Consider the following 14682-nt stretch of genomic DNA (forward strand, 5'->3'; position numbering starts at 1 on the left):
CATTAAATTTGTTGCGTTTTGAGCATGTTTTAGCTACCCCAAATTTTGAAAAATTGCATTCAAACTTTGTTGAAAAGTTGATGTATTCCAAAGCTGTATTTAAAAAAAAAAGCTAACAATATTGCTTTGGAGACAAACTTTACTAGTACAGTATTGAGCTTAGTCTTGACTAGCCTAGCCGTTGCATACAATTATAGGCGATTATTGATATGCTGTACGATAACATGTTCATTTTGTGCAATACCGGTACTGTAGGCCTACTGCTCAAAACAAACCATTTTGCCCCAAGAAAATTGTGAGGAAAAACCTGGTTAATTTTCAACAGTATTTCTTCGGAAAAGATTCATTTTCTGGTTGAAAAGCAAATTTAGGAATGACAATAAACTTTTAGTGCTTGGTGTGAATGGTGTCGAATACTTAAACACAAAACTGTTGAGATATAGAGCGATCAAAGTACCGTAAGCTTAATCGTTTCGTAACAAACTAAACGTTTGTTTTTGGCCGCAACTTTATGTATGAACTGTGAATTGTTTGTCAGCTTCACACGATAAAAACAGAATCATATTCATAGGAGTATAGGCCATTAATCAAAAATGAAACTGCAATCTGGTACGCGGCACCGGTAGTCATTTTGTTTGCTGCCATAGAAAATTGTTCATATCAACCCAAAATTGACGCTTTCTTGCTTTTCTCGTGGCAAAATCGCTTATCAATATTCTTCAACATTCAATGAATCCAAAATATCGTGTTCAATGCTTAGAAGCGTAAGATTTGAAACTCGCTCTTGCCTCGAAGAATTTCGAACTTCGTTTTTGATTCTCTTTAATTTTAAAAAAGATCTTTCTCCACTGCAGTTTGAGACCATCATACACAAATACATTCGCAGAGCAACGAAGACATTGCTGCAGGCGAAGGGGGGGCTAGGCCTATTGCCTACTGGCACATCTGATAAAGCGTACCCTGCTGCCGAGTGGCGTAGCCAGGAATTTAGAAAGGGGGGGGGGGGGGGGTTGACAGCGTGTTCGCCTAAGTATAGACCGACTGACGAGTTAGTGGACGGCAAAGGCACGAATGGATGAGCAAAGAAATGATTGGAGGAACCATACACAAAAACATCAGTGAGAAATAGAAGCCTAGACAGTAGCATTGATAGTGGAGTTTATGGTGATTGTAAAATCCGGACAATAAAACCCTAGGGGCTCGGAATCCTCTTATGGAGCCACGGAGAAAACATCACATGTGCTTCTGAGTAGGCTAATAATGTTTTTTTCAAAAATATCTTTTGTAGGAGACCCGGGCCTCATATTGACAGATTCATTCTCTCAATGCTCTGAGCCCTCGGATGACTAGCAAGACTTGCATGGTGCATTGAGAGACGTCGAATCGACATTGAGAGACGTCGAAAGCACACGACAGTGTCTTCGCAAGACAAATAGGGCTAATGATACATTACAATGAGAGCAGATGATTCTATAGTCTCGCTGCTTCCAACCATTTGTTGTTTTGCATCATGCTGTGTGTTCTCACAATGAACGCGAAATAGAAAGATTCTCAACGCAGTAGGCCTACAAGGCCACTATGACTAGTTATGTTAGTTGGAAAGACAATAAGCGTTTTTAGGAAATGTTATTATTTAAATTATTATGGAGATAAAAATGGAAGGATAAAACTATGATTGAAACTTTTATATGAATTATATATTCAGGGAGTACGTAGTTACCGTATAAGCTGACATTGAACTCTTAATAGCTATCATATTTGTGGATAGAAAATTTTGTGATAAAAACTTTCATTTTTGCTGTGGAAACTTTGCGTAAATTCAGCAACAACTTTCCGCTTACCTTTTATCTTGATTACCTTGAAAGACTCTAACAAGGCATGCGTGGCAGAAATTATGCCCGCACGTGAGCATACGAATGGGCTTCTGCAGGGTTTCGATGCATATCGGGCATTGAAGCTCCTCGATTATATTTGCTGACATGTTACGCTATGCTTTTGATTAAAACCCTAAAATTATGAAACAAATCGATTAGTTTTGTGCGTCCATTTTCATAAGATGAGACCAATCAACAATCAACATCCTTCAAATAATCACACAAAGTAGCCTGGCACGTCTTTTTGTGGCTGTTGTTGCACATATTAACTTGTTGATAATTCTTATTAGTAGATTTTACATATCTCATTACATAACTGCCTTTTGTAAGAGATTGACCTTGTTCAGACTTCAGAGCGTTAGAAATTTATCTGTTCTAACATAGTTCTATTTGAATAAGCCATTGAACAATCCTTCTTTACTCTAGAAATAACTGACTGATTATAAATCATGGAAGTTACTGAACTATAAGGACGACTTATTTTTAATCGTTTTTATTTTTTAATCGTTCATCTATTTCAGGGCTTCCCGATTGGGGGTGCTCGCACCCCCAGGGGGTGCGAGAAGCTGTTGCTGGGGGTGCGAGAATCCACCGAGCAAGAAGAGCTATTCCATATATAGAGATGGATTTTGTTTGACGACGGAGGTGGTGATTATCTCTCAGAGCATTCTATGTTGGCCCATACAGCACACTGCACAACAAGAAAATACCACCTGACAAGTAATTGATAACAAAAAGGCTGTGGTTCGATCGTCACGTGATTGTTGGAGGGATAATGCGATAATATTGTGTCAGCAATTTGCTCATTGTTGGCAATTGTTCGCTCATTATTGGCAATTTAATGCGTTTTAAACGAGAACGAAGTTTTTCACGTTGTTGAGTTGTAGACTGTGGACTGACTTACGAAAAGGAAAGTGTTAGCTACTAGACAGGCTAAAAACAGAACTGATATTGGCCTGACTAGCAACTGTTTGTTGTTGATAATGTTTGTTGTTGATAATGGGCATTGTTTCTATAGTTTTTACAATTGGCATGTAGTAAGTAGGCCTAAATGGTGTTTTGTGGCCAGCTTTTGGCAGGGCAGCGGGCAGGTAGTGCAAGCAAACCAAGGATTGGTCATTAGTGCAACTCTTACTAACTAATTACTAATGGCTGTAACCTTTAGGATAGCCTTATGGTAGCTTATCCCTAAGTAACTGTGTTTCACTAGCAGCCTAACTAATTTCATCATGACTACTAAAAAAGTTCGAAAATGGAAAGAAGATTACACCGAGTATGGTTTTACTAAAACAATCATGGATGGCATGGACAGACCACAGTGCATGTTCTGCGATGCTGTATTTTCCAATTGCAATCTGAAGCCATCAAAACTTGGCCAACATTTCCAAGTTAAACACGGTGGAAACAAAAGAGCAGGCAACGATCTTAATTCCTTGAAGGCTAAAAGGGCACGCTATGACAACAAAGGAACACTTCCAAGGTTAGGGTTTGCTCCCGTGGACAAGCCTCTACTTTTTGCATCGTACAAAGTTGCATACGAAGTGGCAAAAACGAAAAAGCCACACATTATTGCGGAGACTCTTGTCAAGCCCTGTGCTTTGGAAATGGTGAAGGCTGTCCTGGGTGAGGAGGCCGCTAAAAAACTACAACAGATTCCTCTGTCAAACAATGTTATCCGGAGTAGAATTGGTGATATTGGCGCTGATATTCTTGATCAAGTTGTGTCAGATATCAAAGCTTCTTCCGCCAAGATCTCAGTTCAGTTGGATGAATCGATAGATGTCAGTAATTGCAGCCAACTTTTGGTTTTTGTTCGTTATGTAAAGGGGGATGCCGTCGAGGAACATTTCCTTTTTGGTAAACCACTCGAAACAACTACAACAGCAAGGGATGTTTTCGATTTTCGATGTTTTCGAAGCTTTTTTAACACTAACGACATTCCGCTGCAAGCTATCGGATCTATTTGTACAGACGGTGCTCCAGCTATGCTAGGAAACCGGTCCGGATTTGTTACTCTCATGCGAAATGACATTCCAGAGGTGATGAATACTCATTGTATTCTTCATCGTCAAGCTCTTGTATCAAAGACTTTGCCCGTTACTCTGAAAAATGTGATGGATTCGTGTGTTAAAATTGTTAATTATATTCGAGGAAGAGCTTTGAATCACAGGTTGTTTAAAGCATTTTGCAGTGATCTTGATGACGGTGCTTCTGTGCTGCTATTTCATACAGACGTCAGGTGGCTCTCCAGAGGTAAGGTTTTGCAAAGGTTTTTTGAGCGCAGACTGGAAATTGAACAATTTCTACAGGAACGAAAAAGTGCTCTTGTGCATACTTTTGAATCTACTAACTTTGCTCCTATGTTGGCATACCTGGCGGACGTTTTCCAACATCTAAATGACCTAAATCGTTCGATACAGGGAAAGAATGTGAATATTGTGACCGCTTGTGGCTTGTTGCGTGCTTTCAGACAGAAACTGCCGTTGTGGAGTCGGCGTATCCTGCAGCAGAATTTCGCTAATTTTTCCTTGCTAGAGAAAGTCATACTGGAACACAGCAACTTGGACTTGGAAGAAAGTGTCAAGGCAGAAATTAGTAAGCATTTGGAAAGCCTGAGAGAGTCATTTGACGGATATTTCTCCCCAGGAGATCTGGAAGAACCGGAAGCTTGGATCATCAACCCCTTTGCCTTCAAATTAGAGAAGATGGGAGATGAGGATGAAGATAAGGAACATCTGATAGACATGCAAGCATGCCAATCGACAAAGCTGCTTTATGAGTCCAGCTCACTCGAAACTTTCTGGTGCAGTGTTCAAACTGGGTATCCAACTCTGGCGAAGAAAGCACTGCAAGTTTTGGTTCCGTTTGCTACCACTTGGCTGTGTGAATCGGGATTTTCATCTCTACTTTACATAAAGAATAAATACCGCAACGCCCTGGACCCCGAAAATGATCTGCGCATTGCATTGTCCCACAAGGTTCCACGTTTCGAACAGATAATTTCAAAGAAGAGGCAAGAGAAAGCTCAAAGATCTTGATTAACGCCATTATGTTCTCAGTTTGTGTTATTTCTTTATTCGCTTTTGCATTTTTGTGTGATTACGTTGTTGAAGGCTGCCCCTTTTCCTATTCGTTAGCCATGTAAAGGCCGGTGAGCTGCTTTTCTGCGTTGTTTTCGTACGTATTTTGAATTTTTTCCCAGAACTACTCTGCTTCAAAACAGGGGGTGCGAGATTGGCTTCATCAATCCCATGGGGTGCGGGGTGATAAACGAATCGGGAAGCCCTGGTCTATAGCTTCTTCACCTATCCGCTAAGTTCATATCGTTATTTACATAACTTTTTCATGAGCTTGTCGTGAATAATCTGAATATGTTACAACCGCAATAAACTCATTGCAGATGTCCAACTTGCAGAAGTCCTGTTACGTTGCCTAGCAACGGAGTTGATGGGATTTCCCGAAACATCACCTTGGAAAACGTCATTGAAAGCTTAGAAAAGGTGAAGCTTGTGTTAAAATAATAAAATCAACGACCAATCCTTTACAAATGTAGAAACATTGCTTCATGTGCCCACAACCTCAAACAAACCACATCCATCTCTATAAAGATTTTAGTTCGGAAGATAGAAACAAATGAGGAGCCGATCCGTCTTGAGTGTATTGTTATTTGAGTCAAACCATATCTCCGTGAATAAGTATGGAATGTTGTAACAGAGGCCATTAATTTTAATTACAGTTCCCTAATGTGATGTTTTTTGATTGTTGAAATGTTGTTGCCGGGGAATTATTCCATTGCTCAGGTGCCACTTAACGGAGAGCAGTCCTTCGAGTGCGTCGCTCAAGCGCACACCCCGAGAGTTGAACCAGCGCCGCGTGATCTTAAGCCGGGCGTGTAAACACATAGCTAACGGGAATGATAAAACCAAAGACTGGTTGCTCTCTAGTAGCCTTCTAGCTTAGTCCGGGAACATTGTGAATCTGGGGTGGTAAAAAGATAGACCTTCGGCCCAGAGGTTCAAACGAAGAAAAAAAAGAAGCCTACACTACAAGTAAGCCCATGTGAAACTGACCAACATATTCATAAAAAGTATCAGTCCAAGGATAAACATTCTCACAATCAATGAGGCGTGACGAAGGTTGATCAGAGATCACCATGTTGTTCTTAATTGATGCTCGCTGTGGCACTGCAAATATTCTATTTCAATCTGCAACACTTTTTTACTTGCTAAACCCTTTTCCAGATGACAGGTAACCACCATGCTGATGAAGAAGATCCCATAACTCCCCAAGCCATCGCTCAATTGCGAGGTAAATAATAAGTCACTCAAACATTTTTGCCCTCATGGCTTCATGAAGGTGAAATAACAACCATCGGGTTGATTACAAGCAAAATGCAACAGTTATGAATAGGGCTGCAAACCGACAAGTCTGTCCAATCCATTAAAGGGAATTCAGGATGGTCTAGCACAAGGTTGGATATTAATTTAGATAGCAAAATGGTAGTCAGAGCAAACCAGACCAGGCCTACAAGTTTGAGACAATTCGTGGCAGTAAGTGTGCTTTATATAGCAACGATGTGCCATTAAAGACTCATGTAGGCCTAAGATTAGGCTACTTGTTTCCATTCCAAATATATCCACAGTCATTTTATCAAGGTATTGTTTGACAGATTCAGCAGCGGCCAATCAGCAACGAAACAAGTTCCATAATGCAGTGGCAATCCTTCAAATAATCATCGACCATGTGGAGGGATGGGAGAAGTTACAACCAAGCATTGACCAAGCGGAATGCTTCTTGAGTTTGGAGAAGATTTTAGAGGCGAAAGTTGTTTGTGTTACAATTTCATCCATTGTTGATGCAAATCAATCGTCACGCTTGACTGATCAATCACGTGACGTTTACAATCAGCAAATCAAAAACCTAGTCTTAAAATTTGTAAATTCAAATGAATGCGATTGCGCAATCTTATTGGCTCGTTGTAGATTTCAATTTGTTAAGAATCTCTACGAAGGAGAAAGTAGATTGGATAAGCTTGAAAATATTGGTTGGGTCATGGGGTCAATATGTGAAGAATTGTCAAAACATAGCAGAGAAGAACAAATTAAAGAACTATTTCCATTTATGGAAGAAATTATCGATTTCATGGAAAATATTAATGATGTAGACTTGACAGTTAAATGTAAACAAATTAGTTGGTTATTGTACCGATTTGGCTTTTGCTGCAATAAAGTCAAAGATTGGTACAAATCCATTACAATGTACAAATGTGCAATTACATTAATGAAGACAGTGTTCCATGCTGAGGCCAACCAGTATCGTCTGTTTGGACATTGCTACAATAACATGGGAGTTGCTCTTGAAAATACCAACCAACTTGTTGAAGCCAAAACCGCCTACACAAAAGCCATTGAAGTCCACAACACAGCCAGTGATTGGTCGAGTGAAGAAAACAAATCGTCGAAAATTTCAAATTCTCTGAACAATTTGCAAAATGTTGTACGAAAAATTTCACAAAATACAAATTAACTTTTAACCGTACTTTTCGATAAAGATTCTGCATTGTACTCAACAATACCGCCGCAAATTGTTCAACCAATGTTTGTTGAAGCAATCACAACATGAAACCTGAGTTTCTTTAATTATTTTAACTTCATTGCATTTTCATTGGAAGAACCCATCAGAGGGTTTGCCACTCCGAGGATAAAGATTCAAATCTAACCAAAACCCTGAGGGTTTAGCTTAAAAGTGTTTTCCAGACTTGCAGAGTGTTCATGGATTTTTATTCAGAAGCTAGAAATATCACAAGCATCTGTTGTTATGAAGATTTTTTAGTTACAATTAATAAACTTTCTGTAATTTAATATTTCTAGAGTTTGGGGGACTTTTTAGAAATGTCAGAGTTACCTGAACACCGTTCAAAGTAGCCTATCATCGACTCATTGTGTTGCCAGCTTTCTCATATTTAGTATCGTTATTAGACATAGTTCGGCCGGCAAAACATCGTTTACAAAGCTTGCAAAAATTTTAAATTCCGTTTTATTGCATTTTCCCTCAAACTTAGCTCACCTATGTTTTAACTAAACCAATTTCTCATCCTAAAGAGCCATCTTTCTAATTAACTTAGATTGGGAGAAATATGTTGGCTAGATAACCAATCAACTCGGTAACAAGCAACCAAGCAATGTTCGACTAGACAGGTAGCATGTCAATATAAGCAAGACTGCTATCCTTGGCCAATCTTCTATTGTCGAAAATGATGGACAAAAACTACTTGCTGAAATGCTCTCTCTGGACGATGATGGCGGCTTTGTCTCGCCTGAGAAAAAGCAAAAATGTTGGCTGGAAATGGCCTAGTTTAAAAGATGTATTTAGCTAAGTTGGTAAATGTTGTTTAATATAAAACTGAGACCATTCTAGTGAACAATCGTGACTACTTCCGATTCTCTGATTTGTAGGAGGAAAGAGGAGAGTAGGCCTCAGTTAAACCACTGGTGGTATCAAACAACTATAGGCCTACTATGTTTTTTGTTCGCTAGATTCAGGGATTACTATGAATCTCTGGCTAGATCTTGAATAAAACGGGTTAAGAATAAAAAGTTTTGTTTGTATTGACACCTCCATCGGATGAAAACTGATCGCAATATAAAATATGTACCTGTTCAAAGCAACTCCAAAAATGCGGTGTTACTTTGAACTACAAAATAGTAAAAAACAATATAATTTATGATGCCACAAATTTGATTTCACTTATTTCGAAAGATCTACATTACGCCCCAATTATCTCAAAAATTTGGTTTGATTGCATCAGAATTCGAAAAGTTCACGGTTTACAATATGCACAATTGCGCATTGTGAGGCGTGCAACGCAACATATTAGTAATTTAAGTATTTTTTTACTCTTTGCCAGCATAAGCAAGCTATAGCAAGCTAGTCGTAAAGGTTTTTTTCCATAGTAGGCTAATTGAGAGATTTGTTTGAATTTCAAAAGTTTTTTAGCTGCTCTCCAAAAGTTCTTGAACGACTTGGAGCCATTTAATTCAAATTTATTGGTCGATATTCTCTATATTTTCTTGGTCAAAGAAAATGTAGCGTGAAGTGTTCGTATACTTATCATAATTATGATGTGATTCAACAAAGGCACTTGCTTTGTTTGAACAACAAATCCTTTCGCTTTCAGCAAGTGAACTAGGCTACTTGAAATCTATGCTTATACATTACTGTGACAAAACCTTTTATATGCCTTAATATCCAGTGATTGAGGAAATATTTTTTGTAGATTAAGAAGGGTTTAACGTTGCACTTTCCACTTGTCGTAAGAGCAGAGTACCAGCTGAACTGATCTAGATTCTCTTTATTTGGCTGAGCACTACAGCACGTATACATCAATTAATTTATAACTGCAGACAGTATCACACCGTTTCGGCCTTCCGGCCTCCTCAGTGCATAGTAGGTACACTGGGTATGGCCATTACTTGTCTGTGTTGGATTTACAATTTGGTAGATAAAGTTTCTGTCTAATTTTCTGTCGAGCGTTGCGGTGATGAACTTCATTTAGGTTTTTAAAATATTTGCAGATTTCATCTGACAACATAGGCTATTGTGAGCAGATTTATATATAAAAACCGCGCTTGATTTATATCTGCAGAATACTTGAATTAGCTCTGCTCAGCATTACGCATGGAATTGAGAACTATCTTGTGTGAAATTATGTATTAATACCATTTATCGTACTATATATAAAACATGGATATGCAAGATATGCAAGAAGAACTAGAGGGAGACCAAAAAGAAGATGGCGAGATGACATAGAAGAAAAGATTGGCATCACCTGGATGAGAACAGCAAAAGACAGAATGGTGTGGAAACATATGTGGAGGCCATCTGCCAGCAGTGGCATGACCGGCTGATGATTATGATGATATAAAAAACTGATTTTTGTCTTCGCGGCTACCCTAAAGCAAATAGTGTTCCCCAGCAGTAGCCTACTACAACTATGCTACTGCCCGATTTGACTTCATTAGAGCATAACCAAGTTTTTACCAAGTTTTATATTGCACTTTTTGCTACAGCATTGTGTACAATACACTGAGATGACAGACAGTTGGAAACAGCGAAGGGAAGTAGTCATCGAATCGGCTGCTTTCATTATTTTGACGTCACACTGCCAAGACACGGCCGCATGCTCTGGAGCGGTGTCGAACCCACGTCCTTTCAAGCGTCGTGCCAGCGTTCTCACCACTCGGCCACGCAGCCGGTATAAATCAGGTGAGTTCTTAACTTCCAAACGTAAAGACAGTGGGATACCATTTTAAAAAGGGCAACGTCTTAACAAACTGGCAACATATTATGTAAGATGCAACAAAAGTTATTGTGAAAATGTAACGACCCAAAACAATCTCGCATTGTCCGTTAAATAGTGAACAGCAATGTATTGTGTACGCTGCTTGCTCCACCGGTACACAATTGTGCTGTAGCTTCACAAAAACCAGGACAAAAACATTCAACAACCGATTTCAAATCAAGAGTATCAAAGAAGAAGAAGAAGTTCTTTTCTTTTTGCATGATCAGCACATGTGAAAAAACAAAAACAATACAAGATTATAATGGGAGCTAGGTTGTTTGCTGATGATGATGGGAGTGGCAGAAGGACCGAACTGGTCAAAATTCAACAGAGGGTTGATCATTGATGTGATATTAAAATTTTGTAGCATGGCATCACACGATGTTGTACAATGTAAGTTTGTCACTATAACATTGTTTTATTGGATCACAAACACTGATAACCAAATAACACTGTGGCTGATTTCATTTTTGAATCCAAGCATCGAGGGATGAGAAGATAAGGTTCTCATAGTACTAAGTCGTCAGCACTAACGAGGGTAGGGTGGCCAGTTCCTCTCTCTCGGTCGCCTTTTCTTCAGCAGCTACGCCCAATCAATTTATTACACTCTGGGTAGAAGTGAGTGGTGTTTGTCAACAACCAGCTTAAGCCGGGAGTCGAACCAGGATTGCGTGATTGGAAAGAGAGCGCCTTATCCGCTGCGCCATCCCACCGCTTTACACGTAGGCTATGTCTAAAAACTCTTTATTGCAACAAACATTATAACTTGAAACAAGTTCCGGTTCTTTTATTCCGCATCATCAGCACATGTGAAAAAACAATACAAGATTACAATGTGAACTAAGTTGTTGGCTGATGATGATGGGAGTGGCAGAAGGACCGAACTGGTCATCAAGTCTGCCACACCCGTGTGGTGTCATAGCTTATTTGACATGGAACGGTACCAGAGTTGAACGGTGATGCCAGAGAACGATGATAAAACATCATCACTTGGTTTTCGTGCTCTCAAACTTCGACCTTGTTAAGACAAGTTTGTTTGGTCAACAAACTTAAGGACACAGTTCACAATTTTTTCATTAAACTGACGTCGCCTGACCGTAAAATCTTCCGTATTGCAATGATAGGAAGTTATACAAGCGATGAAATATTTGCCAAGTTGCAATCCAAACAAAGAGCTTTTGCTTTATGGTTGTTACCAAATTTGTTTGAATGATAATTGTGTTTCGCTCTATGATTGTGATGAAACACTGCACTATTGTTACTTAGTCAGTCGTGTTGCAATTAAACTGTTGTTCTGTGAAGCCAAGCAGGATTCTTTATAATGTTCATCAAAGGCCAACCTGATTATATTGATGTTGTTGTAAAGGAAATAAGCAAAAACATTTTCAAACTTTACTTCATTTTGTTCCTCATTCTGACGAGACAGAGCAAGCAGTAATTTTTATGTTTTAAGTAAAGTGATTACAGATCAAGACCATTTGCAACCTAAACTAGCTATTTGTAGTCTATTATCAAACAGAGCATTTATTTTGAAAGGTAAAGAATATTGTGAGAATTCTGAGGCTATGGCTCGAGTAGTCAATTTACCTCTAGCACTTGACGCTGATGACGTATTCGTGACGTAATGGTGACGGTGACGTAATGGTTTAACGACATGACCTTGTGTTAAATACAATTATACTTTAGGTTAAGGTGTGATCTAGTGATGGATTCAGGGGGGGATTGCCCCCTTAAAACACAAAAAAGCAACTTTATTCACAGTGAAGCCTATTTGCAAGGTCGGATTAATGTTAATCGATACATCATTGCGTTTTGTTGAAATCTCACCCCTTGAAACTATTTTCTGGATCCGCCCCTGGTTTGATCATTGTAGATGGAGTGCAATGTGAAAAATGACAGAAAATTGTGTGAAAGAAGCTGGTAGATTTAAACAGATAGGAACATCCATGTCTCATTTTGTTGTTCCTATGTCAACTTTTTTGACCCTGAACGTGAAAATGGAAGCAGGTTACTTTCTTGCAAATCGTACAATTGGCACATAGGCTACATTGTTCTTTGTACAATAGAAAAACATAAATTGAAGAGCAGAATTATTGGCCTATTTAGATTTCATTTTAAAATCAATATTATTTTACCTTCTGTAGTTGCATTGTTTCATTGAAGTGAAACCACTACATTATCATTTGAACAATAAGATTTTATAGGAACAAATAATAAGTTTCATTTTTAATCATTCAACTCCGCACATTGAAATGTCCAAAGAGGCTTTCCAGACGTTTTTGGGAGATAACTTCGATATTCCTCAAGAAGTTGTTGATAAATTGTGGGATGGTAAGTTTATAAGTACAAGCACCTAAAATAATTGTGTTGTTAATTTTGTTGTTGTGTTATGCGACTGCAATGTCATGGAACTACTTTGATACGCAAAGCTATTTTCAATATTTAATGATAGCCTATCAATCTTCATGTGGCCTGTGGGTGTTAAACCTTGGATTGAAGTTGCTTGTAGACAAGCTCTACCAGAATAAACCACTATTTTTACGAAAATCATGTCATAAAATGTTGAAAATCCAAAGCAAATAAAATGCAGAATTAAATCATATTGCTACTAAGTAAGATGCAGTAATGCAACAGAACAAGGTCATCAAGGTATTTCGGCCAAGGAATAGCTTTCTTGTGCTGTTATAATACAATCAATATCGCGGTGCTGGTTCGACTCTCGGGGTATGCGCTTGAGCAACGCACTTTCAGGACTGCTCTCCATTCAGCGGCACCTAATGAATGGAATAATTTCCCGGCAACAACACTTCAACAATCGGAAAACTTCACTCTGCCAATCTCGGTAACTTGCCCTGCGTCAAGAGCCTCTACAAGAGTGCAAACTACCAGGAATAACCAATCAAGGCTTTGTCAGTCCGAGTATAAAGATTCAAAACCAACCAACCAATATAACACAGTTCCCTACCAACCAGGTTGTTGGTAGATTAACAGCACCTGGTTACCCAAGAAACGCTTCAAAGACACTGTAAAAAGTCAATGAATTTGTGCAACTGAAGCACTCATCACAACAGTAGATGAATTTTGCTGAAGATGGAGATTCGTGGAGACCCATTGTGCATGAGGCCGTTTTCTCTTCAAGTATGAGGAAACGCGTGTTACCAATAAAAAGGAAAAGTATCGCAATAAACAAAATCGTCGAAATTTTCCATCATCACCGGTGGCAGGCTTTACATGTTATTGTTGCGGCCACGCTTGCCAGTCACGCATCGGACTTTATAGCCACAGGAGAGCTTTCAAATAACGTGACTCAATCTAAAGTCTAAAGATAATCTTCGTTTTGAAGTGCTGCCATATATGACTCTAACCAGGCACTCTTAGAAGTGTATAGCTGTATGGCAACGTTTAATCACTCAAAAGAGTACATGCAGTGGTTAAGTTTTGGTTACCATTTCAAATTTGGCAATGTTTGATTAGTTGATCACAGGCTACTATTGATCAATAAATGACATTCCGCTATCACACACAGCAAACAACTGAAAGTAGCAAAAGACCACACAGCTGCTCTATAAGTTTAACATACCTTCAGTGTCTCGCCAAAACACAGCAGCATGCTTTCGAACGGTGTCGAAATGACGACCTTTCGAGCGCTGTGCCTGTGCTTTCACCAATCTAGTGTGCTTCCAATGGCTGAGAAGGACAAATTGTCGTGATTGGTCAATAGCATACTTGTGCGATGATATCTGATTGGACTCAATGTTTTAAGGAGAGCTTGAATTGTGCACACACTTTAGGTTCAAAGGCGGCCCCGGTACCACCTACGTCCTACAGCCAATCTCATCGATACCAAACTCGTATACCAAGTTGTTGCCTATTGTAGAATATTAGGTCGTGATTGTTTTTGCTTCATTTTTTTACAATTCACCAAGCTCTTGTTAATCATTGCGCTACGAAGAGGTTCAACTATCATTTCATCTTGAATATTTGTTCCAGGAAACGTTTGTTCAATGAACAATCTTGCATCTTCTTCAACGTCTGCGATTCTTGAGCTGGTTGATCATCCCGTTCTCACCAAGATTTTACCAATTTTGCAAGGAGTTAGTTTCTGCGTATTGTATAATGGTGTCATGAGTTTGACTTCGACATTTGCAAAATGTTTTGTGTTTTATAAAACGACACAAGGCATATTGTTTACCATTGCATAGAACAGTAGACACAGATAACACGAATAGGTTAAATGGTAAAAGCATTGTTTTGCAAAGATAATTCGGTCACAAAATTTATCACAAAAGGCGCAGGTTGAAAATACTATCATGCAGTAGTGGTAGAGCTATAAGCTATATCAATCTGCAAACCTAATAATATCGTAGCCTCCTGTCTTTTGGAAATTTTAGACAAAGCTTGAAAGTATCGCCACCTAAGACACAATGCTTCGCAGATTGATGTTAAAACTTGCTGATGGTAATTATG

General features: G+C 38.9%; 1 protein-coding gene across 1 annotated transcript in view; it reads left to right on the top strand.

Annotated features, from left to right (window-relative positions):
- Positions 1 to 7400, top strand: part of LOC145785312 (uncharacterized) — a 73826-nt gene extending 66426 nt beyond the window's left edge. The window contains exons 2-4 of the mRNA XM_082596978.1: positions 5275 to 5374; positions 6116 to 6182; positions 6544 to 7400. Coding sequence (XP_082453104.1) covers positions 6116 to 6182; positions 6544 to 7400 — 924 coding nt within the window. The 5' untranslated portion in view covers positions 5275 to 5374. The remainder of the gene's footprint in view (positions 1 to 5274; positions 5375 to 6115; positions 6183 to 6543) is intronic.
- Positions 7401 to 14682: the final 7282 nt, after the last annotated feature.

The sequence above is a fragment of the Aplidium turbinatum genome, chromosome 16, assembly GCF_918807975.1.
Source record: "Aplidium turbinatum chromosome 16, kaAplTurb1.1, whole genome shotgun sequence".
Classification (NCBI taxonomy): domain Eukaryota; kingdom Metazoa; phylum Chordata; class Ascidiacea; order Aplousobranchia; family Polyclinidae; genus Aplidium; species Aplidium turbinatum.